Below are 15,227 nucleotides of genomic sequence, written 5' to 3' on the forward strand. Positions count from 1 at the left end.
TCATCATTAAGTAAATTTCAATAAAAAAGTTCAAAAGTTTATAATAATAATTAATCATGTATCCAATAAAGATTAAATTATTTCACCAAGCTTAAATATTAAGTTTTGCCAAATAGTTTTCCATTAGTTTATTAGTTTGATTCAATATACTCTTGAAGGGAAATTACAAAATATTTATGATACAACTATTTATAAATGATTTATAATGTTTGATAGTTCAATTGAATTCTGTTTCCATGAATTATAATAAACACTTTTTTTAAATAATGAATTATACCTTGTAGTGCACATGAATACTATAACATGCACATATATAAATATATTTAACATCGAAGTTGTGGTTATATATTTCAATTACGAGATATATTATGTATGTGTGTGATTAATGCCGTATGTATGTATGAAATAACTAACAATTTGTTTTAAAACTATAAACTTAACGCTCAAGAAACAAAAGCTTTATTTTATGAACAAAAATGCATCGTATTAAGAAAATAGTTTATTTAGATTAGTAATAAAAATGGAGAATTAATTAGAAAACACACTTTTTTGTTTTTACACACAATTTTGAGTTATGGAAATTAATGTATACGGACTTATAAATTGATGTACGAGTATAGTCTGAAAATTTTCTGACCTCAAGGAGAAGATAAAATCAATATCAAAAATGGTTTATTCGTATCTGTAATGCTATTTCGTCTAAGTTTCTGTAAATGAGTTTTTCATCTATTGCGCAGTTCATTATTATATTACGTGTTTTGACTAAAATTAATATAAAGTAATTTAACAGAAGTCAACTTTTCGGACAGGGTTATATATTTTTATTTAGAAAAAACATAAACCATTAATTGAAACTATAGTTCATAGTATTTTAATCATAGTACACATAATATTTTTCTAAAAAGATAAAATATAGCTCTTTTTTTTTTATTATTACCCTTGTTTTATAACTGAAATTATAAACAACTCAATCAAGTATGGACACTATGGAAGTCTGTTCCATAGGTTGTGCAAATATCAACCTGAGCTTAAAGTAAGTTTAGAAAAAAAATATATTCTGTATATATCATGAATTAACTAATATCCGGGCTTCATCGTCCTATTTTGAAACTGCAAAATGCATATTTGTTTCATATTAAAAAAGGTTCTATTCTATTTGTCATAGAGCTTTTTCATTTATGGATGAAGTTTTCTTAAAGATGGAAAATTATATAAATCCAAGTTACAACTCCATGAATTGGAAGAAGTGATAAGATTTTGAGTTGATACGTAGTAACTAAGGACAACTTTAAATAAATTGGATGTAATCTTATACGAAATGAGAATTCAGATCTAACTTGTTGAAATAATGATAATGAGAGACTTTAATAAAGTAATGCATCAAGAGAAAGATACTTACACTTACTGAAATGAGAACCACAAATCAACGACACGCAAATATGAAATAAATTATATACGAACTTGTATTATTAGAAGATCAAAGCAACAAAGCTTAAAAATACTTCTCAACTAAGGATACTAAAACTGTTAATAGAAGACGATAAATACAAAACGAAATTTAAAAAAAAGAATGGTTAGGAAGTTTTAAAAACTCTTTTTTATCCAACCAAGCGACACAAAGGCTCATAAAAATAATTCATTTATCGACATCACGGTTTCTTTTGGAAAATAAGAAGAAGACAATGTCATACGCCAGTCAAGTGGGTAATGTTTTCAATAATTGATCATTTTTGCACACATGTATTTTGCAGATTCTCTTAATTTTTAGAACTACAGAAATTGTTGAGGCCGAAATGAAAGAAAAAGTAGAAGGATCTGCGTGCAAAAGGCTTAAAAAAATTATGAAGAAAGACAGATTTTCTGCCGCTGGTGTTAAAAAATTATTCATGAAGGAAAGGCATAACTAAACCTGTAGATGTGTTAGACTACTTTCATTCCCATTTCCAAAACATTGTTTGCACAGAAAGAGATCACTCTCTGGAAAAGGAGGTAATTTCCACTGTTCAAGGGAATAATATCTTCTCCAAAGATATTATTTCTATCTTTACAGGAAAGTATTATAAGAATGATAAACCCTGTGGTCCAGATGGAGTCTCGGGTAAAGTATATTCGAATTTTAGAGATGAAGTCATTCCGTATCTTTTAAAAATTGGACGTTCTATGGAAAAGTTTGGACGACTACCCAAGTAACAGACAAAAGGAAGAATTTTATTGATTCCGAAAAAGGAATCATGGGACAAATTATAAACCAATAAATGTTCTGAATGACTCATTTAGGATTCTCTATGGAGTATGGGCTAAATACATAAAACCAATCTTCAACATAAAAATTGAGATGGAACAAAAAGGATTTTTACAGCATAGAAAAATTTTTTACGCAATATTCAAGCAGCATTTGACACAGTTGAAAGTAGGAAGAAGTTTGGAACAATAATAGCATTAGACTTCTGCAAAGCTTTCGACTTCATTTTACATAGGGAAATTCTTAGATCTGTAAAAAAGTTTTTTGCAAAACGTTTTTTATCCCTGTACGTGCCTTTCTATATAACGGCACATAAATGCACTCATTGGATGGGCTAGAAACCCAGCCAATCATCCTAGAAAAGAGCTGTCGTCAGGGATTACCCTCGGCTCCACTACTTTTCATAGCTGGAATCAAAGAACTTGTTTTAGGTGTTACAAAGCTTTGGGATTAGCTTTGAGGGATCTCATCATATTATTGATTTGTATGCAGATTATGTAACTTTAACCATAGAGGCAAATTCTGAGTCCCAGCTAATTGCACGAATAAAAGTGCTACTGAATAATTTTCGGAAGTTTCCAGAAAAAACAGGATTGGCTGTGCATAAAAATAAAACCTCTGTTTTACCTTTAGGCTCCAGGAAGCCTGAAGAGGATCTTCAAGTTGGAAGTTGTAAAGTTAGAAGAATAGATGAAATCTTGCGTATAAAATGGAATAGCAGTGGTATTCATGAAGATAACTTGAACGAAATTCGGACCTCTGTTATCAAAAGAATTTCTTTTTGGAAAAGATTCAACCTTCAAAAAGGAGTTAACTTTTATAACAATTTGGTAATACTTTAAATTATATATAAGGCTACAGCAAATCTGCAACTAGCTGAAAAAGCTACTTTAGAGGAAGACAAATGGCTTAATAGTTTGTTTTGTAAGAATTATATCAAAGGCATAAAAGACATAATTCTAGTATAGGTCGTGGAGTAACCCAACTATCTCGTATTGTCCCGAAAATTTACTTCAAATATTTTTTCAAGAAATCTATATTAGAATGGAGAAGAATTAAAACGAACCGAGAACTGTACATTTGGTTTATGATGGAGACTAATCTGACAAACAAAATTTTAATCTTTAATCTCTCCAGTTTGTGACTCAGCTCAGACAATAATTTGGATGCTCGCCCATAATTAATATAATATATATAATAATGCTTTTAGAAATGACTCAACCATTCATATAATTCGACTAAATAAAATTAAAAAAGGTTTTTTAGAAATTTAAAGGACTTCTGAATTTTAGAAGAACACGCAATCACACAAGATATTTTAACAGTTTATAATTATAATTCAGAAGAATAGCTCAACGATGGTAGAATAATATTCTAATATAAATAATATCACTTATTAATTCTTCAAAATATTATTTAATTCCTTGCCCGTGGCACGTTAAAATGGTCCCCCTAAACTTTGATGGAGGTGTGAAGGGACTCTGGGAGCTACATTGTCAGCGTTTGGGCCTCCCTTTGGGTTTGAAAAGAAAAATAGTGTCTTCTTTGAGGTTAATAAATGACGATAAAATATAAGCGTGCAGTTACAAATCTCCACAGATTCTTTTAGATATACTAGGCCCTTCAAGGACTGTGGAAAACTACACAATAGCATACTTCATGCGTTTGTGGACTGCCCTCCCAACTATAGCATTAAATATTTTGTGTCCATACCAAAAGGGTTGACGAATGGGGAAGAAAAATATGTTCATGGTCTTGTTCTTTTTGGAATTTCAAAGAAGAACAGTGGAATTTCTGAGGTAACAAGGACTCTGGACTTTGTAATTCTTAATTGTAAAGCCCTCATCGCCAACTACTTAATAACTATCAGCCTATTTGGGAGTATAAGTTGAGAGGTATCATCTTGGTAGCTTCAGCCAACTATGTCTCTCTCAAAATGAAAATTCCTAAATCAGGATATGAGTCATGGAATTTTCCAAGATAAGAAATCCGTTACCTTCCATTGACTTTGCGGAAGGATGGAAGTGTTTTAAAAAGAGTATTAAGAAATTTTAATAAATGTTGATTATTTTAGTTAATTTGTATGTACATATACTGTTGTTTTTTTAAAGATTGATTTTTAGAATATTAGTGGAAATTCTACCCCGGAGCATTATAAATAGTAATATAATATTATTATAATTATAAACTATAATGTTTATTTATGACCTTTTTTTCGCAATTACTCTGGTTCATTTATATTTGTATGTACTATTTATTATATAAACCAAATAAAGACATTATCATATTTGTAGATTTGAACGTGGAAAAATAATTTTTTAAAGTTTTAAGCTCTACTTCCCATTAATACATTACCATACAAACCTGTAACAATTCCATTTTGATATTTTTGGTTTGAAGCCAATCAAACTATAAAAATGACCCATGAAATTCTCAAAATAGAGTAATGTATTATTAATTGATGTCGAAACAGGTGAAAAGGTATTAGAGACTTTGGAAGATATCGTTTACATGATGTAGGAAAATAATATTAGAACATGTTCACATACTCTAAAATTGATTTAGTACTCTGCTAGATGAGCCTATGTCAAACTGTGCGTGATACTTTATGCATGAAGAAGGCTAAAGGAGATGGAACTGAATAACAAAGAAATGTCTGCAGACGTGCGTGCTTTTTCAGAAAAAAACATAAAACTTGATAATCTTTACTCATGAAGAAGCTTAATTTAAAATGGTCTCCAATTGATTCCAATTGAAGATTGGTTACTTGAGATAATTATTAAAAATTAAAACTGAACCATCGACCAAGAAAAAATCACCGTACTGTTGAAATCTGTTTGTAGATAGCAGTACGCAACAAGGGAAATAAGTAATATTGTATTAGAATATTTTCGAGAGCTGCATGAATATTGGAGTTGCACTAAAAAGAAATAAGTAACTTTAAAAATTGCATATTCCAACTTGGTGAATCTCATTATCTTGCCGGTAAACAAAGATAATTTAAAACTTTCCAGTTGTGAGACAGACCACCAGAGATGATTGTTGGATAGAAATATTTTGTATAATGAAATCAAAAGGTACATTGAAAAGAAGAGGAAAAAATCAACAGGTCCACATGGATTTGATTTGAAATTTATAAGAAATACCGTAAGTTGCAATCTTCACTTTTGGAAAAGATTTGTACGGAAGCAGTTTTTGGGGCCACATCAAAAGACGCATTACAGAATGAAGACTTAAATTAATTTTGAACGTAGGTAAAGAGCCTGGAGACATTCCTAGTCATAGACCTCCAACAAGGCTAAACACGATCCATAAACTTGATAGTGGTGTATTAGCTAAAATAATTAAGATGTGTTCACCTTCCTTATTGTATATAGCTCAGAAAGGCTTTGGCAAAGAAAAGATGCGACATCAAAAGCAAAAGAAAAGGTATATGGAGCTAAATTATCCTTGCCACACAATCTAAATAGGAAGAAAAAAGTCAAGGGCACCTTTTCACACTTTCTCTATATCAATATAACATTAAGCCTAAAATAATATAAGTGATTTTAATCTGAGCAAGTAAAAGACTAGAAAGGAAAATAATTTCAATGCAATTTTTTTTTCAAGAGACTGTGGATCTAGAATCTGTTAATTTCGTTTCATCAGAAAAGTAGAACGTTGATGAAGGAGTTGGATTTTCGTTTAGAAATTTTAGTGAGAAAGGGTCGTCTTGGGCCTGATATATAGAAAATTGCAATTTAGTGGGATATCCTCCTTGCTTCTTCAATAAGTTATCAGTGAAATGAGGATTTAAAATTAATTGTGACAAGATCCCAATTATCTCTTTAGGAATATGAAAACCGTTACCATCTCTGGTTATCAACACATATAAAGTAAGGAACAAGGTAAATATTTGGGTATAGATCTTTGAAGGACTCTGTCCCTCCGCTTGGTCGAGCTTAACTTATCTGGCACAAAATGCTACATTGAATGGCCTAAATTTAATTTGCAAAAAAAAGTCAATCTACATAATACTATGTTTTTTTCAAAATACTTTATTTGCCGTTTCTCATTCCACTCAGTTGCTGAGAAAACCATAGAAGATGAAGAATTTTGGCTAAAAATACTATTCCATAACATATATAAAAACACTGTGCAAGCAAATAGGAGTGGAATTATCTATATTGACAGATATTCTTCCAAAGATGTATGGAAAATTATTTGTTGATATTACTAAAATGTGTCAATTAGAATGGAAATTTTTTATCGCGAATTCGTCAATTTATGACATTCTTATCTAGCATCTGTTATTTTCTGATTATTCCATCAGTATACTATCTAGTGAATGGGCAGCTGTACAAAGAGTTCATTGTTACAGGACTCTGAGATTTTGGAAAAATAATACTATTGATATCATCCAACAGAATTGAAATGGAAGATACTTTTTCAAAGAGCTTCCAGTACTCAGGGTGCTTGAAAGCATTGCCCTGTTTGTAAACATTGTTATTCTTCACGATCTAAATCTTGAATATTATTTCAATATTGGAAGGTTCATTTTTTTGCTCTTCAGAGAACATTGCAAATTTGCCTACTTCTGATACTATGGTATCTGAAATTTCATTATGGTGTAGGAAGTCTGGGAGAAAAAATGTTTTGTTTAATGAAGTGAATTCACAGTGAGAGGAAAACCACTCATCAGTAACGAATATCGAATGATATCATAAGTTAATTTAAGCCATGCAAATATTGTGGGAAAATGAAGAATAATACTATGATGCACTCCTTTTTGATAGTACGCTCTATGGATACTCAAAAGTTCTTAAGGTTGAATCTGGAGGAAACGTTGTCAAATGTTGTTGCCTACTCCTAAAGTTATTTTATTCCTTGTAAATCTATCAACTCTTAGTTCCCATGCTCAGCAGGGACTCTCTGATGGCAGCTACAGAAGCCGTGTGTGAAAAAAGTTATGGAAGACGTTCTACGTACTAGCTGCAAGTTAGTGACAAAGTGTCTCCAACAGGTTGTCCCTTTTATTAGTCAATGGTAGGATAATATGTAATACAATAAAAAAGTAAAAATATATATATTCTAAATCACAAAATAAACTGTTAGCAATTAATTTTTTTGGAAATGACTCTACTTCTAGGCCATTTATTTTTTTTTATCAAAAAATACTTGTTTTACTAAATGTCAAGCTAATTAGGAAGTACTAACGAAAACAAAACTTTATCATAATTTGTATTTAATTATGGTACATTAAATGTTCCAACAGTCCTATAAAAATGGTATGGTCAAAAAGTAAAAGTTATATACCCAAAAAATAAAAACAAAAGAAAACAAATCATTAGATCAATAAAGTGATATCTTTCCTTCAGTGCACAATTCATCATAACTTTATTTCGGAAGAATGTTGTACTTTATTAATAGAGATTCCAAAAGGGTGAGTCCCAACTAATTATTTTATGAGCCCAATCTAATTATATTTTAAGCAATAAATTTTACATAGAAAACCTTGCCATAAAGTATTCATAATAGACATTATTGCTCGTCTAAGAAATTCCAAAAAATCCAGTATAAAAATCATCTCTCAATCAGGAGTGCAGTTGTAGAAAATTGTGCTATTGGATGAACTGATTCTCAAAAATGGATTCCTTTTCATAAAAAAAATATTTATTCAAAAATATGATAAACATAAATGTATATTAATAAAGTGTTACGCCACGTTGCTCAGGTCAAGGAGAGAGCACAAAATCACATTGACGATGGTAAATATTCTTTTATTTCGAGACCTTCGAGACGGGTGAGCATTATAATAGCCAAATGTATTATTTAAAAAAATGTATTTAAACTTCAAACAACATCACAACACATACGCATAAAAAAAATTCTAAATGAGAAGTCATCTTTTATTTTTGACAAAATATTGCCAAATCGAAATTTGCATAGATAATTGTAAAAAAACTTTTGTCATTTACTTTGCAAAAAAAAGTAGAAAATAACATTTCTTGGAATTGTAAGGAGGAACAGAAGACAATCCAGATTGATTTCTTACTTGCAAAAATTAAAGAATTATGGAGCATAATGTTGTCGAAAAAAACCTAATCCTAGTTAACATCTTTATTTTTGTTAATATTCCAAAATTACGTTATAAAATGTTTAAAAAAATTTTAGAAATGTGAGAGATTAAAATTAGAAGTAAAAACTGCAACATATAAAAAAATTGAAAATTGAGGTTTAATAAAAAAGAGTAACAAATTGAAAAATTAATGAGAAAATGACATATATTTCGATCAAACATCAATTGTTATGTGTTAATTTATATGCAAATGAATTTCCAGAAAAATTAAACAGTTCATTGTTTCTATTTAGCCAAGGTTTGTGTTTAATCTCATCACTCTTTAGTTAATCGTTTGAACCATGTTATTGCCAACTCAAAACAAACTAAGTAATGTTTGTACATTTATGTTGTTGTTTTAAGATGCATATCGAGACCCTGAGCAACGAAAAAACGAATTTTAAGAAAAGAAACATTTACTTTTATGATATTGTTACATGTGATAGAAAAAAATTGAATGACATTTTTGAAAGTGCTTATGATAAATCTTAATTCAATATAGAGTATGTTGTATTATTGTAATATAATACGTAAATTGTTTGAATTTTGTAAATGATGTAACGAGCTCCTTTCAAAAGAGTTGAGTATTATATTCCAATTTATTTTAGCTATTCTAAGGTCATAAATAAAACAACTTTTTAAATTTTGACATACAATATAAGATCATTCTTCCTTCGACAAAATATAAGATTACGTCAAATCAAAAAAATAATTTTTAAATATAATAATATATCCGTAACTAAAACATGTTTCCAACATTTTTTCAATGGTTTTTCCATGAGCAATTAATTTTAGATTCCCATCCAAGGTCAAATTAAAAAACAAATGGAAAAATGTTTAAATGATTTTTGTCTCATTTTAAGATAAATATGATAATTATTTTCATATTTTGTAATATAAAGTAATGTATTGATTGATTGAAATTGCAATATTTAGAATGCTTACGAAAATAGATTTTAGCTTTGATATGTCAAGAAATTTTTATTCTTTGTGTAATATTTATTTTTTTTAGACATAGTAAGTCGACAATTATAAAAAAGTAAATTGAATCATGGAATATCTGAAGTTGTAACAATTGGATTACTGTTGGGTTCTAGTAGAATTCTCCTTGCGTAAAGATGAATATTTATTCTAAATAGACCAAAAATCAATCAAAATCGATCTTTATCTTAAAGTTTTGTTTTGTTTTAAATTGATATTTGAGGTCTATTCTATAATTTTAACTATGATATAAATCACTTGAAGAAAAATAAAAAAGATAATAGCTTTTATCTAAGGTCCTTCAGTTTACATGATCTTTTGTAAAGTTACATATATTTTTTATTAATTTTAATCAAGATGAAGTAATAAATAATTTATTTTTACCCATACATTGAATAATTTAAGAGTGATCCTTATTCTCAGGATGTGATTGTAGTGCTAAGCAAAATATTTTCAGAGACTGGAATTCCTAAGAAGTTGATGATAGATCATGTCCCACAGTTTAATTTTAAAGAATGTAAGTATTTTTTGAAGAGATGAAAGATAACATGGGAATCGCCATCTAATAATTATCCTTAGAGTAACGGACACGCTGAGTGTATATTTTAAAGCAATGAAGGTACTATTCAAAAAAAGTAAATGTAAACTATGAGCCAGAAGAGTTTTTTCTCGGATGACTTGAGTTTAGAAATATCTGTAAGATTGATGAAAAATCACCTACTAAAGTGTTATTTGGTCGTAAAGTCCGATGTAACATAACACAACATTGGATAAATTTTGATACAACGGTATGGACTCATTCCGTGGATGAGAAGAGACGTAGTGAAAAGTAAAGAGATAATTACAATCGAAAAATACTTACCTGAGGTATATGTGTGAACAAATTTAATAATCGAAATTTGTAAAACTTGGAGATGGTCAGATATAGTTTAAGTCCTAGAAGAGGGATTAATTATAAACTGTTTCAGCCGATGAAAGTCTAAGAAAATATTGAAGTGAAACGGGAGATTTTTGTGAGTGCAATATGGATTTATTAAATCGAAGAAGGTGATTGATATTCTTTAAAACAAGGAATTAGAAGAATTCAAAATAATTTTGTGATGTTGGGGTTTTAGTAGATAAATAAACAGTTTTGAATGTCGCTACCTCTAGCACAAAGTACTTGACAGAAGAGTAATTATTAATATGGGATTGACCATGACGTTGTGTATATAATGTACTGCTTTTTAGTTAATGATATACCGTAATATAATTATGTACATAAAGATAATAATTAGTCGTCATCGTTATTGGATCGTTATTAACATAACAATTACATAACGAAAAAGTTACATGACAAAATCAAATATTCACAATGGAAATGGAGGCAGAAACTGTTTAAATACTTCAGTGGCATTAAGAAAAGCTTATTTTATGGAAAAATGTATTCAAGCTTATTGAACGATATCATTAAAAATGAAGAAGAAGAAAATCCGGTGTAAATGAACTTTATAAGCCTATTACGACCCTAAAATCTTTACAAAAAACGAAAAGCAAACTACAATTTATAATCAAAAATGTTTATAGATTAATGAATATTAGTTATGCTTTTCCTAAGAATTATAAAATCTAAAGCTTTTAGATATTATTTATCTTTTTTTTTTGGCGGGGGGGGCAGCGGGTGTAACTTTATCTGACAAAAATATAAATATTTTGGTGCAGTCTAAAGCAAAAAGTTGAGCACACTATATAAAACAGATATTAATACTTGCATGAAACAAGCATGAAAGCCTCATTGAACTTTAAAACTTTCCAGGTTAAAAACAATGAGCAAATAAAAAAATAAAAATAAAAACAACCGAAGAGCAATTGAAAATAAAAGAAGGACGTTAGTAGCAGAGTTATCACAGAGATGTTACACGAAAATTAGATGAAGTACTATACTAAAGAGCCGTTGTCAATAAGTTAAAATTTCAAAAAGCTGTACGAGAAGGGGTGCGCATATATGTGGCTGTCCTACTATTTATTCTGCTATTCAACTGGAAAAAACGTGTAAATAGAGGTTTCTATGGTTAACAGTCGGTAATTTTCGGGAATTTAGGATCCTCTTGGTATCAAGACGTCCTTCCCATACAGATTTAGGAAAAAATCTATAAGACATTACCCTCTAAAAATAGATCGGAACCGGGGTTTTAGAGGTCAACGTATTATTTGTAAAATTCGAACGTTAAACTTGACTGCCCAAGTGATTTAATAGCCTTAGCATTTTTGATATTGGCATTTATAATCTCAATGCAAATAAAAAAAATTCTTATTGTATCTTTATCTGCTTCTGATATCTCAACATTATTGCTCCGATCACACATCAAGACCTCACAGAAGGAAAATGTATTTGTCTGACATCTCCTACCTTGATTATAATTCTGACATTAATAACATGAATAGAGTTTAGAGTTTAATTTTTTGATCTCACTTCTAATGTATTTCAGGTCATCCAATTTCATGCCATTGACATTAATTAGAATAATATTTTTTAAATATTATCTTGCTCTTGGAATGTGACAGGTCATCAATATTAATCAATTTCATTCTGACTTTATTTTTTTAACTTTATTGATCTTTATTATTACCACAATTATTTTTTGAGGAAATTGTGGTTTCAAGTTAAAGTTTCACGATAAGAGATACTAGTTTCTACATCAAATGGAAATATTTTCTTCAAATAGATTCAAAGTAATAAACTATTAAAGAAAAGCTCTAATAATTTTATGACCGGTAGGTGATAATTACCATGTAAAATATGAATTTGAAATAAAAAAACAAACTATTTATACTTTATACATAAATTTCAATAGCTTACTTATTATGTGTACATGGTTGATGTTATCAATCATTACAAATTTTATTATTTTCAATTTTTCAAGAGTAAAAGTTAAACGTGAGGACATTTATTTAATAAAATCATCTGGAAATAGTGCTCGAAACAACTTTTATTCAATATGTGAGCCCTCAGCTCTAATAATGACCTCAATACAAATCCTAATTCCCTTGCAGACTCGAGCTCGGTTCATTCTTTCTTGAGAAGCCTCTAGAGAATGGAAACTCCTAAAAGAGATGTCTCAATGAAACTAATGAAACTGTATGGATTTTCGATTGTAATATAGCGGTTGTTCTGTTTGCTTACAGTGGCATTAACAGTGAAAATTGTATCATTAGACAAGAGGAAAAAATTACCTGAATTTTGTTGGCTGTTTAGAGATCAGATGTCGTGTTGTCCTCCTCCATACTTTTGGACCAATGTCCTACCAGATTGAAAATAATAAAATGTGTACCAATAGATAAGATCAACCCTGTATATATAATATGTACATATAGAAGAAATCCTTGTTCGTTTATTTTTTATAATATTTTATATTATATTTTTGAGATGAAGATGTAGAAAAAAAATTACCATATCCAAGTGACATAAAGATAAAGATAAAAATATTAAGAAGGTTTAAGTATTTATAAAGAAATTTATGGTTAGACAATTTTGGCATCAGCTTTCATGTGTATTTATTTATGTATGATGCTGGTATTATTATTTATTCTTATAAAAATACACCAATTTGGGCTACTTCATATCCCCTCCCCTTCTTTCCCTATTCTATAACGGGAAAATAAATAACTTCTTAAATATGGACCAATAAGAGATATTACAACTACATGACTATGCACAGAAATGCAAAGAGGGACAAGATGAAATCTTGATACTCGACAAAATTAGAATGAGGAAGAGTATTTTCGTAAATCTTGCTCATGATTGGTCACATTTGATCATACTGTAAGACTTTGTAAAAGTATGAGTGAAACATAAAATGATTTATGGACAATATTGTACTTGGCCTGATCAATCGTGAATTATATCGTGAACTAGACTTTTTGAAGCTGACCATCGAACAGAAGTGGCCAGCATTGTTCAAGAGGAGACAACAAGACTTCATCAAGACCATAGTAGGCCCTGCACATCTTTAATATAATAAGTTTTATGTATTAATCCTAGAGTCGATAGCCAGTACCAAGTGACTACTGCGTGTTCTTGTATATGGTCAACACGCATGGGGGAACAAATTCTGCTTCAATAGAGGGCTGTGAAAATTGTTTGTCCGAGTTTTGTGCCAATAGGGACAAGGGTTTCTGCAAGAAGGGCATTATGAAGTTTGATTCTCGTTGGGAACAAGTTATCTAATAGAACATGCATACTGGGCTTAAATCGGATTATTGTAACAAAGCAAAAAATACGAAAGTACTTTTTTGCAGCCCATTATAAAACATCCATTAAATGTTGAAAAAATCTCAATTCTAAAAAATATGACTTACTAATATCCAAAAAATCAGGTGTTCTCAAACTATGGTAGGTAAACTTCCTCCAGATGATACAAGAATGCATTAGTAGAAGAATGATTACAGTGTAAGGATACAACTCCAATTACCAAATTTTCTTGGAAAAAATAAAATGACAAAAATCATTGGATAAAGGTTGTCCAATAAATAACTATCTCGTATTTTATGTAAAAAAGTTGTGAAAAATTATATATTTTATTTCTTACATGTATTGTGTAAACAAAGCTACATCTAGGAATTATGTGTTTTGTCTTTTATGAAGAAAAGGCCACAAAATATTTCTTATTTTAGTTAAAAAACTTGATCTATTTTTTTGTAATAAATCATTAATATAGATTAGTATAGAAATGAATATCTTTTATCTGAACATGACAATGACTTTTTATGTCAAAGGTCGTGGGTCTGACCTAGTTTGGAAAAGTTCAAAATGAGAATCACTACTCAAAACTAAAAAATAAATAAATGAAGCAACAACCTTGTCATCAGTTTGTTAATAAATTGTAATTGCTACAAGTTTTATTTTATTTTTTTTGCCCACTAGTGATATTAATAACTCTACATTTTAATACAAAACTTATTAGTTTGATAAGATTTTCTTATCAAGCTAATAAGTGGGTTTCATCTATTTCTATTATTGCTTCGGCACAATCGATTTAAGATCCGTTTATTATAGAATGAAGGGGGAAAAAAACTCATCTTTAAAGACAAACAGATGATTTTTTTTACTAAGTATCAATTGTTACTATAGCTTCCTAACCGATACATGGTTTTTGTAAAAACATAATAAAAGAAACAATTACAGATGCAACAAGGTACATATCCAACTTTGAAATTGTTGGAAACTGTTGAAATTATCAAAGAAAATAGTTTAATTTTAGGGATGTGATATCATATTCGAGTTTATCCAGATTTTTAAATAAATAATACAATAATTTTAAAGACCTAAAATAAATGTAAATTATACAATAAATCTTCTAAGGATAACATATTTTCTAACAATATTTAGAATAAGCTGATTAATTTCTTTATATTTTTTATTTTGTTAAAAAAATGTCATAAATTCTTCTTTGTTAAATGTTTCAATCAGATGCTAAAGATTAGGACGCGACGATGTAACTCACTTATTCATTGCATTATGGAATTTCTCCATCTCATAGTTTGTCCTGGCCTCACTATATTTTGTTCCATCAAACACATTCCATAATTTGATGGGGTATCTTGATTCATCACTTCGTACGTTATTTTTTATTCATCTAAATTTTACAATGTACGTCAATTCAAAATATGCAATAAATTCATGGGGATTGTTTCATCTTCTGTTAGTTTTCCAACTTTATCGCTCACATTATTTATTGGTTATTTGGTCTTAAAAATCCTACACTAGCCCCAAGACAATGGTAATTTTGAGGACGGAGGGTATTCAACTATATTTTAAGAGGCCTGAAGCTATTTATCCCCCTCCTTCTTCTCCTATATTGTAATAATATTACTCTCTCCCTTGAAGGAACTCCTTGGAAGATGGAACAAACAAATATTTTTAGATAT

At 29.4% G+C, this 15,227-nt stretch overlaps 1 protein-coding gene across 3 annotated transcripts in view; it reads right to left on the reverse strand.

Annotated features, from left to right (window-relative positions):
• LOC121129749 (zwei Ig domain protein zig-8) overlaps positions 1 to 15,227 on the reverse strand; it is a 180,345-nt gene that overhangs the window by 131,932 nt on the left and 33,186 nt on the right. For 2 of the 3 annotated variants that reach the window (XM_071893380.1, XM_071893381.1), the window contains exon 3: positions 12,534 to 12,601. The exons of the other annotated variant lie outside the window; for it this stretch is intronic. In XM_071893380.1, the coding sequence (XP_071749481.1) occupies positions 12,534 to 12,601 (68 nt within the window). The remainder of the gene's footprint in view (positions 1 to 12,533; positions 12,602 to 15,227) is intronic. 3 annotated transcript variants of the gene reach the window in all.

Source organism: Lepeophtheirus salmonis, chromosome 14, assembly GCF_016086655.4.
Source record: "Lepeophtheirus salmonis chromosome 14, UVic_Lsal_1.4, whole genome shotgun sequence".
Lineage (NCBI taxonomy): Eukaryota > Metazoa > Arthropoda > Copepoda > Siphonostomatoida > Caligidae > Lepeophtheirus > Lepeophtheirus salmonis.